We start from the raw sequence: 12,824 nt of genomic DNA, 5'->3' as shown, positions 1-12,824 counted from the left end.
ACAGTGGCGTGTAGTTGTTGCAATTGAGTATGTCTCTCCATTCCCTATCCCCTGGCTAAAATGTATTAGGTATTTACAAGTCGTGTGTTGATGCAAGGTGTTGATGCAGATCTATGTAAAATATTGAACCTTTTAGTAACCCGCGGGTTTATTTTCTCCCGGGTAACCCCGTATGGGAAAACTCGTTGAAACATACAACTGGAAGCTTCATCGTTGCTGTTTGGATGTCATCTGCCGTTGTTACCCCGCTTCCTTTTGGTGGTGTGTGTACGGGGAGGGGTGGAGTTCAGCTTATATCTAAATTCCCTCTTAAAGGCTTCCAAAACATCCTATTTTACGCTGCACTGGGATGCGATGGGGTCAGGCAATGACAAAGTCACTGGACGCTGATAGACCTTCTGAGAAAGGAGTGGAGCGGGCTTCATCCAGCCCCTCAGATAAGTAGAACCAAGTATTTGACCATACTGGTAATCCTTATATTACCCATGGGCAAATATAAAAAAGTACTAGTATGTAAAAATCATTAAAATAATGTTTACTTTATTTTGTTTAGCTGACGTGTGACAAAAAAGCATATAACATGGCCGCTCGCGTAAGGTTCTTCCCCACCCTCGCGCAGGGTGTTCTGCGGAAACCCGGCAAACATCGTTTCCGCAAAACACCCTACGTGAGGGTTTGGATGAACCTATCTTACACAATCGGCCATGGAGGTTAGTATCATATTGCCCACAGACAAATATAAAGGTACCCGTATGTAAAAAATAATTTAAAGTTCATTTTTATTATATTTTGTTTAACTGAGGTTGGAGAAAAAGCATCTACCATGGCCGCTCGTGTTCATCTCAATTCTCACGCAGGGTGTTCAGCGGAAAACTTATTTCCGCAGAACACCCTGCGCTCGGGTTGGTATGAACCTATCGTACACTCTTAACCATGGAAGACACTTATGGTGCCGGCCAACAACGAAATGCTTCCGGGTCGTAGTACCCCTTCAAGTAGTTCTCAGAAAAATGTTTCTTCCCATTCATGTAGCATTTTATGATGTTTACATTGTATTCTTGTATGTATTTCCAAGTTAACACATGATTTATATCATATTTGAAGATTTTTTATATCATTTTTGAATGATATTTTGCAGGACCTCTTTCTTGGGAGGATGTATTCAGAGATGACCGCAGAGAAGCGGCAGTGACTGTGGCACATGGACGTTATAGATGGGTGACTGTAAAGAAATGATGATAGCAGAAAAACGAAACTATCTTGATATGGTTTCCTGGTGTTAAATGAACAGACAAAGTGTTCATAATTTGCGGGAAAATAGTGTCATAACTGAAATATTTTCTGCAAATTCATAATAAAATGGTGAACTGGAGTGATTTTACATAATTATAACAAGAAGGGCAATTTCGTTGTGGGCCGTGACCTCATAGCCTAGTGCATGACCCTTTCACCTTCTCATACATGTATACAAACGGCTTCAATATTTGTTGAGAAAACTCATTTGATTATCAATAAACAGTATATAAAAAAAAAACACATTTCAATATACAAATACACAACGTTTGTTATATTTAGTGATTTACTTGTTTTTCCAGTTACATGAAGCACCGAAAAAAGGTTTATTTTTTAGCATCACGTATCTTAATTTTGTTTGCTACTGTTTTATCTTTTCTTTCTTTTATGGGTTTGCATGTTCATGTGGATAAAGAATTGTGCGTCGAGTGCACTGCAAATACGTTTATCGTATGCTTATGTACAAAAACGTTGGTTTATATGCAAATCGTTTATAAATGTGTCATAAATTCGAATCTAACTCGCAGAAATTGAAACGTATTTCTAGATAACGTTCTTTTTGTTAATTGATAACTTTCTATCCTTCCCGTTTTCTTATAATCATACACATTGAGTTAATTTTGATCATTGTTCGCAGTGGTTTAGGCATTTGTAACACAAATTGCCTAGAGAAAAGAAAATATTAATCCGAAAATGTTTGATGTTGTCAATGAACAGAATTAATCTTAAACTGATAATTATCATTATTAGAGAAAAGGTATTGTTATCGTCGCCGTGAAACACATTTATTTTATATAAATATGGACTGGTATTCTTTTGTATAGAAAATTCAAAGCTATGACTCTCTCTAATAAATCACTGAAGCAGCAATGTTTGTATACTCATGTCATATATTTAAGTAAATTTACTTACTTCGCTTTCTTTCTCAATTTTAAAACGGTGTTAATTTCAATCAAATTCTACCAAACGTTTTAGTAAACACCAAATTAAGATAAATAAACAAATCGGCATTAACAAATACACATGTATTTATGACGTGTTTATTTCCATTAAAATGTACACAATAAAACTATTCTGAAAAACAAATAAAGTGCCTGTGTGTCAAATTCGCAAATACAGTCCCATGATTAAGTCGAAACTTTGTGTTTACTTGTGTTTTGTCATAATAGTTTCAATTTCCACACTGATGCTTTGAATCAGACGACATTTTCAGCCTAAGCGCCATCCCAGAGCAGTATCGGTAACTCCCATCGATTTTCCTCAATTGTGATTGGTTGAAAATGTTGCAGAGGCTGGCGATCGGTATTCCTTCGCGCCGATTCGTTTTTGAGGACAATTTTATGATAATCAATGATTATTTGCTTGTTCTATTGATGAAATTTCATCGGAACTATGACTAAAATAAGCGTAGTTCCATTTCCTTCCCAAATTCAGAATTGAGACTTGTAACCGGTAGGTACTTGTTCCGAGTCGGAAATTGTCGACCTCCACATCGGAAGTTTCGGAGTCGAGAAAGATAATAGTAAAAAGTATTCGCAAAATAAAACATAGGAAAAGGGAAAATTGAGTGGAAACGGAAAAGTATCCTACGGGACAGGAAAACAGAGGAAGTTGAGATATAGATAATAATATTTTTGTGAAAAAAATAGATAATGCAGGGACTTAAGCAGCAGGATTACTATCGCGCGTGCAGTTTCCCGAGTTTTTCGGGCATGATGTTTCCAGGTGAGCTACGAGACAGTTCCGCACTGAATATTTAAAAAAAAATGAATTAAACAAAAATATAAATGTATATATATAAATAATAAGTAAATATTTAATTAACTTTAATGAAATAGAAGTCAACTATGTTACTATTGTATAACATGTATAATGCCTTTGTTGCAATTCTTCAAATTTAAAACAGAGCTTTCTTCTATAAATGAACGAAAAATACTAGACGGGCTATTATATAAATACCGTAAATATTATTACTTTTAAGTATCAAACTTTTTATGCCCTTTCATCATAAATATTGAATAGAAACCCATACTGAGTAGAGGAAACAAAATGTGAAAATTCTGCAGAAATCAATGGGTGCAAAAATATTTTCTTTTTCCTTTAATAATATTTCGACACATTCATAATATTATTATCTGATACCGTGTTCAGTGAATTATACGGAAAGGAAATTTGGTGCGCCGTTTCCTGTATATGACTTGCTATAGGAGCTGTATAGTTTCTATTTGTTTTGATAACAGTATTCTATTCATGCTATTGTTCTTGTTTCACATTCAGTGTCTGTACTAAAAATTCATATCAAAAATATGAAAAAAATGATAAAAACAAAACTTGAGCCATGTGTCCCTTCAAAATTATTAGATGCAATTATATGTATATGATTTAGGACTTTAATTGTTATTTTGATACGTAATGCCAATTTTGATGGTGATAATATTGGCGTTTAATGATGGCGATTATGTTTTCTGTTGTTTGATGACTTTATTAAAAGAATGAAATTTAGTTAGATAAGCTTACATCTTTTTTGAAATGTGTACGCGTGTTTTCAGAATCAACGTACGGAAAGACAGCTTGGACACCACAGTCTCCCGCTTCACAGATTCACCAGGGTGAGTGTAAAGACGTGTTTTTTTGTAAACTCACTTTATTTGCATCAAGCGTGAATTAAAGTATTGCTTCAAATGTTTATTACTGTCGTTGCTACGATATCATGCGGGTGTGGTCTTATTTCGTGTGTTGAGGTGGGTGGGGTGGGTGGGGGAACACACCAAACCCGCCTTATGAAGGAAGCGAATGCGCTAATCACTTGTGAATACATAAGTGACGATGGTGCTGCCGCTGTTGCTGATGATGATGACGTTGGTATTGTTGATGCCAATAATGGTGGTGGTGGTGTTATTGCTGCTATTACCACTGCTGCTGTTGATGAAGATAAGGATGATGTTTATGATAATGATATTGAATAAACTGTTTTTAAAAACTATACACAATGTTTTGATGGCAATTCTATTTCAAACGCCTTTTTATCAAAAGAAACAACCAAAATGTGTTTAAATGAAAACAACAAACACGAAAAAATCAGCAACTTTTCTGGTCAGCTTTAACAATCAGTATATTACAGTCAATTATATAAATTCAGACAACATTTGCATGGCTTTCGTAATGATACGTTATTTTGAGACAACACTCGTATTCTGATTTCATTCGAAGTACTGTCGTAAGCTTACAATGACAATTAGTATGTTTTTCATAATGAGTGAATACATGTATGTTTTAGTTAAACGTAAATTAACTCACTCACTTCGCGTTTCATCTGTACTATTTACAAGAAATAAAACCATTGTCCAAATTGACAGATTTCGTGAGGACTTCGGATTACCTCGCACGACATTGTTGAAACACGGAGCAAATTACTGCCGCCATCATTTTGTCAAGCGCTTGTCTCGGAGTCTGGCTGTCTTAGACGCTTGTTTGTGCGATTTAGTACGAAATCTGTGATTATCTCTTCCGTTTATTCTATTAATGTCAAAAGGCGGAATATTTATCTCATTTTATGGGAATTTATCAAAGTTTTGCTAACACGAAAATGCCTTTTAACAGCACGTGACACGGTCGTCTCATAAAATTATTGGCGTCACGAAAACTCGGTTTAGAAATACATGTCTGACTTCAACGATAAGAAAACTTAATTTGTATGCTTAAAACTAAGGACTAAGAACACTATTTAAGAAAAAGTGCAGACCAACCGGTCAGCCCATATATTTGTTTGGGACTGACTTGGAGGTCACTATAATACTTGTAAGTCCGAAGTGATTTGTACTATTTCTCATATTATTCGGCATTTTTGTCCTAACTTGAAAAATAAACTGAACTTGAATTTATTTAAGTGTACATTCCATAAAACATTTTATACTAATATTTTTTTGGAATCCATCAGAATATATATTTAGTGGACATACACCGGGAAAGGTATAAACAATCATCGGTACATATAATGTTTAATATACGGAGTTTTTTTTTTGTCTTCTTAACAATATTTTTGTTCATCATCATTCGGAACTCCACGGCCATATTCCATCGAAAACAACCTTGGATGTATATGGACGGTGACTATGTCAGAAATATTTACATTTACCTAAGATGCATGAAGATCGCGTAGTAATTTCAATTCAATACACTTCACTGGCATTTTATTAAAATGTAGGAATACAAAATACACGTGAAAACACTACAATTAACAAATTGTATTATTTAACATTTTACGAACTACTTTTACTGATGTACCAGCATAAATGTATATCCGAGGTTGCTTTTGATGAAAAATGACCGAGGAGTTCCGGATGGTCTATCATGTTACTGCCACCCCGCAGTCCTCTGTCACACATTGGTAAGTCTTAGCTCCGCCCAAATAAAGAAAAGAACTGAAAACACATACGGGAATTTTACAGACATGTTCTATTTTATTCCAGGTTATCCCCATCCCCACAGTCCGCTGTCGGCCATAGGTAAACCCTCTCTGGAGCCCGGCTCATCACCATGGAGACCGCAAGGTGAGCGCCTTCCACTTCCGGTTCAAGCAATAGTTTGATACTCACTTTATTCTAAACAGATGGCACACTGGAAAAATATATAAAACTAAAAATTATTTTTACTGAACGATTGCGAAAAGTAAAGCTCGGACGTTTTTGAATAATATTCATATTTTACACCGCTAATGGGATTCCTCTCGTGCTAAATATAAAATACTTACATACGTAATATTAATTAAAAAAAATAAGCAATAAATTTCACTTCACTTAATTTACAGTAATACAAATGAAAACAAAGAAACACATAGCAATAGCAACAATTATAATGTTTCAAAGTGAAACAAATAAAGTTTCTAGATAAAGCAGCTATTAAACACAGGTATATTTTATTTCATTTAGTTGATATGTATTATTTTACAGTGGCAAACCGATCCTTGAAGAGAAAAAAATATTTTTTCAATTTAAAATAAATTAAAGAAAAAGATAATCTCGCTGTAAATTGTTTATAGAAAATAAATATGGAATTACTGAAATTGCGTATGCTCTTAAAAATGTTAAAACAAAATTTTAATATGAGCAGTTTGAAGTCGCTTATCTGACATAAGATACTAATTGTAAGGGAAAACAAAAGTGACATCTTATTCTTTTAAACAGGTTTCAGAGATAATAGAGTAATCAATATTCAAAGTCAATCGAAATGTCCGTACATCGCGTTTTATGTCATAGCGCACGCGCCAGTGAAGGACGTGCGCGCGCACCCGTATTTAGAATCGAAATCAAACGAAATTGATTTCGAATTTTTATCGTTATCAACTATAGAGAGCTAAACAGACAATTGTTTTGATAAGACCCTTATAAAATGCCAAACAAAGATAAAGTTAGCTATCCACTATGAAATTTAGCGACCTGACATCGTAAACTAATGAGAAAATCGTGCCTATTCAAAGAACGCCTCTTATATTTGTCAGGGCTGAAAAATGAAGTGGCTAGCGTCAAAATCACGACCATACACTCAAGGACTGGTCCCTCTTCATACTGTAATTAGCTATTTACAATTAGCGATCTAAACTCTCGCGGTATATTCATTCCTTTTGATATCGATGCGACGAGATTTGCGATTTTTATAATAATAATTAATTTACCATGACACCGGGGCTATATTGAGGATTATGATTATGAATTTATGTCTGTTTCGATTAAATAGCATTAAATAGGACTTTTAGAATCTTATTTCTAAAGTAGTATTTTAAAGTGCATCGACTGGTTAGGGTTAATTCTGTCAGACTGATTTAAATTCAGAATACATTCCCTAATGAATTATAAAGAGAGAGTTGTATTTTTATGTTTGAAATATTCACGAGCGAATTCTTCGCTAAGTGTTCTAATGACTGGACATTCGATGCAAAGTTATCACTGAAATCTTGTATAGAAAAAAAGTTGCTTAAATTTCCATAAACAACATTTAATGGATTATATATTAACAAAGTATACAGCGGAACAAAAAAAACGACTACATGTATTTACATGCAAGGTTAAACGGTTTACAAACAAAATGACTTCATATTTAAATTGATGTTTTTCTGCACATATTAAATGGAATGTAATATTTACCACAATATGATACATCTTTAAAATGAGAAAAAGAAACAATCATACGAGTAAAAACACAGTCATACACACGCACATGATCACTTTATTCAACACAAGGGAGAAAATAGTTATTTTTTTATACCGACTCGATATAGCTAAGGCAACGAAGCCATCGACTTCCGGTCCTTGGAATTAATGAGCCTTTTCCATAATCTTAGCGATTATTTCGTCAATATAATTGTGTGTGAATTACCAAAGAAAGAATATAACTCATTCTTGACTAATGGATTATTTGACAAGTTCTTGAAATAATTGTTGAATATGGCGTCTAGTTCTGGTAAATGTTTCTGCGATGTGGATTTTGTATGAAGACTCTTGAGAAAAGCTGAACTTAAAAAAGAAGTTTTTTGAAAAATTGAATATAAAGAACAAAGATAATTTTAAAGCTAAAAATAAATTCATCAAATGCACTTGATCAAGAACATTAATGATTTTGGCAAGCAATTAGTTATTTCCATATTTAGTTTTGAAAATCGGTTTAATTGTTTTATTCAAGAATTAAAACATCTCCATGTTTTTTTACTGCAGTAATTCGGTGACGAATTTCTAAGAATATTAAAGGATGGAACACGTTGCTTCTCTTCTACGTGCATTTTTTATAATGTTTTAGTTTGATATTGTTAAAATGAGTGGATATATCAGAATATTAAAGACACTTCCTTGCCTTATATATGCATCACCGTTTATGTCGCAGGACAAGATCAGCCACTCAGTATATAGCCGACTGTTTTAGAAAATATGTATATATATGAAAATAAAATAATATATAAAATATATTATAGTAAAAAGCGAGAGAGTTGACATAATTCATTTATAATGCAAATACAAATAGATTTGTGAAAACTATATAAGTATCTAAACGTATATTAGTTCAGTGTTATATATAAATTGACCCATTTACTGAATATGGAAGTAGGACTACTTTCTTTTTCGTAAACTATATTATTGTATTCTTTACTTGCAGGCAGTGGACAAATTCAGCTATGGCAGTTTTTGCTGGAACTACTTTCTGACAGCGGCAACGTCAACTGTATACTGTGGGAGGGCACAAATGGGGAATTTAAACTCGTGGACCCTGATGAGGTAGCCAGGCGCTGGGGCGAGAGAAAAAGTAAACCCAACATGAATTATGACAAACTTAGCCGAGCGCTGAGATATTACTACGATAAGAACATTATGACCAAAGTGCACGGGAAGAGGTACGCCTATAAGTTTGACTTTGCTGGACTAGCTCAGGCAATGCAACCAACGGCACCGGATCCGTCGGCGTATAAATACCAGCAAGACTTGTTAATGACAAGTTACCACCATAATTCTAAATTTAACTACCTGAATGCGCATGCGCCTATTACGTCATCACCCAGCCTTTTCCCGCCACCGTCCAGCTACTGGGCGCCCTCTAACGGAAGTTGTTCTTTCTATCAAAACATTTCACCTCAGCACATGAGTCACCACGCCGCCCCCATCCCCCCGCCTTATACATTAACAGATACCTACGGACGGACATACTAGGGGGTGAAATATGAGTGCCATTTAAAAGAAAAACACTGAATTTACTCAGTTTACTGTGGTGCAACTCAAATTGCTGACGAGAAGTGATGTATGAATGAAAGTGGAACAAGTTGTTGGAAGTACACACACATTTTAGAATGAACATATGTGAACAGAAGAGAAGTCTACAAGCATTATTTTGACTGCTCATTCTCTCAACTTTCTCTGAAATGTCAAAATAGTTTTTACATTTCGGCTTGTCGATCTAAAGTGCACGATCTCAGTGTATATTTAAGATATGATTTTAGTCAAATTTAAATTGTACTATACCGGCGTATTAGCATGGCGACCATTGGTTGCGTTCTATTTTAATAGCGTATGTAAACCGATTATATAATCTAAACCGGTTTACGGATTTTGAGTTGTTAAAAATTAAAATTGAAAGATTGGTCCGGTGAAAATTCACACAAATTTTCCAATGTGTGAAATGAGTATGCTAGATTGATGTTTAATTTTAATTTAACTATCTAGTCACAAAATGAGATTGTCTCTAAAACATATAAACGAATATTTCTATAAAATTTACTATTTGACCAGTGTTGTGAAATATTTGACCTTGAAGAATCGACTTATTACAATAACATATTAAAGTTAGTTTTATAGTGAGCCACATTTTATTATCAAAGCAGAATTTAATGTTGAAATAGTACTATAAATACTTATAGTAATAGGCCATGCTTAAATCATTGTTTGTTTTGAAATCCAACGTCATAGTGGACATCATAGATGACGTCATTGTTGACATCATGGCTGACGTAATCTTATATAGTCTCAAAGGTCAAACATTTCACAATACAGTTCCGCCTTTATCTGTGATCATTGTTTTCATAACTTATGTGTAAATATGTATTTGTAATATTTAAAATGAGATGAAATATACAAAATATATGAATAAATTTTCGTCATTTGTATTTCTTTTTGTTTTGAAATGTAAAAGTATTGCTGGGTCAAAACGTTAAAGCCAATAGCCCATTTAAGGAGCATTGCGTTTGTTCTCAAAGACAAGAAGAAAACTATAAAATGAAATAGGTTTTGCATTCATCAGCAAAACGGCTAGATTATTTGCCATGGTTGGTTTTGCATTCTAATCTTAATGAAAAGGAAAGCGTCAATTAAAACCAGTCGGATTGTTTCGTATATTAATTATTACGTCTCTTTGCAAATAAAGCGTAGGTGTTTCATACTACAAAAATGTCAATCAGACAATTTATTTGACTTAAAAACGTAGTTAAGCTAACAATTTAGAACAGAAAATACACGGAAAAGAATTTTTTTGTTTCGTATGACGCTGTTTTACAAATAAGTCTATGCACACACAAATCTAGAGCCGGCATATCAAATTCATTAACACAAATATTATAGCGTTCTCATTTGTAATGTGTGCGTACATGTATGTTTTATTTTAAATTTAAAAAAAACATGCATCACAAAAAGAACAGATGAATACACAACAGCCGAACATTAAGATACTTTCAACTCTTCTAGGAAATTATGACAGATGGATTCATCTTGTTGCAAATACATAGAGAATGTACACAAAACATTAAATGGCGTAATTTGGAAAACTGATGAAGTCATTGTCATTTTAGTGTACTGAATCCTACAGGTGTATTGCTCTGAATGTGAATTAATTTAGGTGCGTTTAAAAGTCTTCAAGAAATTTATCAAGAAATTGTGTTTGTTTACTCATGAATGTATGCGAAATATTTTTACTGAAATTATCAAAACTGACCCTGTCTGCAAATATGAAATGATCTGCAAAAATGTTCACAAATCGACAAAATTTGAGCAGTGCTGCCGTCAGATATGGCGGGCTGAATTATCTGTCGGTTATAGTATACGTATTTAAAAAATAACCAAACTAATACCTCCCCTTTGGACATAGTTTGGACATAATCTAAATATATGTTATATAATCTGGCTATGCTTGTGACAAGTTAACACAGAGGAAAATCATCAGAACAGTAAAATTAATGCACGTTTATACTTTTGGAAACGCCACATAACTTGTCATCTTGTTTAAAAGACTTCTGCAAACTGTGGCCTTCACAGTTGATGACGTCACGGGGTTTTCTTGCATGATGGCGTATCATTCCTCTGACGTCATTAGCATTCAAAGTTACAGTTTGATAAGTAATACAATGGAAACAGAAGGGAGAAGCCCAGCAGAAAATTCTAAAATAAATCATATTGTGAGGCACAAGGCAAAGGCGATAACGACAATTAAAAGATACTGTCTCTCTTATATATGACATCGAAACGTGTGTTTTCTCAATCAATCAATTGTGATAACACTTTGTGAAACATATAATTTATGACATGTGAAGTTAATAAACGCATACTAAGTCGTTTTAATAACACAAACAATATTCCGTGTTGAATTAAACCGTTATTAAGAAAAGAGAAGGTAGGAATGTTCTATCTATTACTTCTTCTTCAACCAAAACAGCCAAGGATTGATTGACCTCGTCCTGGCTCATATATCAACCGAGTGTATTACGAACAATAAAACTCGGAAGGAAATAGCTTCTTGTTTCCCGTGTGTTTAATATTTGCGCTCAACGCCACATCCCGGACCGTCGTGATTTTTGACAGTTAGAAAATTGCATTCCACACTCGATATGTCGTATTTTAGTTGTCTTCAGGCGGAAAGAGATCACATCGCCCGTTAATAATGATATTTCTACGCCTGAGAAAATGGTCCCGGAATTCCGAGACTTTAAGGCCGAAAATAGCAAAAATATGTTTGTTTGCGTTACATTAACTAACGTTAGGGTTGGTCGTGAATCATATCTGGTCTGATTCTGAGAAACAAATGTGTGCGTAATGCAATAGCCTTTTATATTATTAAGAATTTTAAGATCTTGCATTCAGGGATCCTCCCGGAAAGTACTTTGTACTTACTTCCGATAGGGTGCTTTGGTTGTTGAGAGACAACGGTAGAAAGAGAGATCGAGTGACATACAATAGAGTCCGAGTGTTCAATAAACACCTTGATTATCGGTGTAATGCAACAACCGGTACTGTGTACGCGAAGTTTCCCAGTACTAATCTTAAAGAGGGAGTCACTGGTATCATTTTTATGTGGGCTGTGAAGCATAGCAGACTTCGCCGTCTTCTTCGTCGCTAACGCGTCCACGGCGCCACACTTCAACATTCATCCTTTTTCTTATTTTTTTTCAATCTTACGTGACTACACTGAATCGTGGTAATATATATCGACTGCGTTCGATCAACATTCAAATCACACGATTGATTCCAGTGTTATGCCCCATGAATTGACAAACATTGACCAAATAAACATGGTTTTATGCATTCTAGTTTTTGAACTGTTCGTAAAATAGAGTCTTTATCACCATTTCTATATTTGTCAAACTTATGTGTCCGCGTCAGTGATCAATTTTAGCGGACACGAATAGGACGAGGGTCGGACGTGCAAGATTGCGTGGACACATCGGTTAGATCCATAAGTATTTACGTGGTTGGATTTCAAAGTCCACAAACGTGCACAAAGCATACCGGTCAACGCGAAAGATATTTTTTAAGGAACTTGGTAAACACTGGTACGGTGTGTGTATACCACGTGATAAATTACGTCTTATATTCTACGTCGGAAGGCAAAGATTTGCTTAAAATGAAGACTTAAATCAAAGATAAATTTTCATTTACAACACCATTTTAAATGAAACAAAGGGCAGTCTATGCCACTTAAAGAGTCCCGCATTTGTTTTATTTCCGAAATTTGATGAGGTCATTAGTTTCATCAAACACTTCTGGTAAAAGACCGAAGGTGGGCTCCGT

General features: G+C 34.5%; 1 protein-coding gene across 1 annotated transcript; it reads left to right on the top strand.

Moving 5' to 3' along the window:
- The first annotated feature begins 2,945 nt into the window (after positions 1–2,945).
- Positions 2,946–9,414, top strand: LOC128243671 (transcriptional regulator ERG homolog). The gene is made up of 4 exons (XM_052961560.1): positions 2,946–3,018; positions 3,843–3,902; positions 5,763–5,843; positions 8,437–9,414. Exons 1-4 carry the CDS (start codon positions 2,946–2,948, stop codon positions 8,982–8,984), a joined length of 762 nt encoding a protein of 253 aa, XP_052817520.1. The 3' UTR covers positions 8,985–9,414.
- Positions 9,415–12,824: the final 3,410 nt, after the last annotated feature.

This window comes from Mya arenaria, chromosome 8 (assembly GCF_026914265.1).
Source record: "Mya arenaria isolate MELC-2E11 chromosome 8, ASM2691426v1".
Taxonomy (NCBI): Eukaryota; Metazoa; Mollusca; class Bivalvia; order Myida; family Myidae; genus Mya; species Mya arenaria.
Note: the sequence above shows the minus strand (reverse complement) of the source record. Positions and strands in the feature narration are given on the sequence as shown.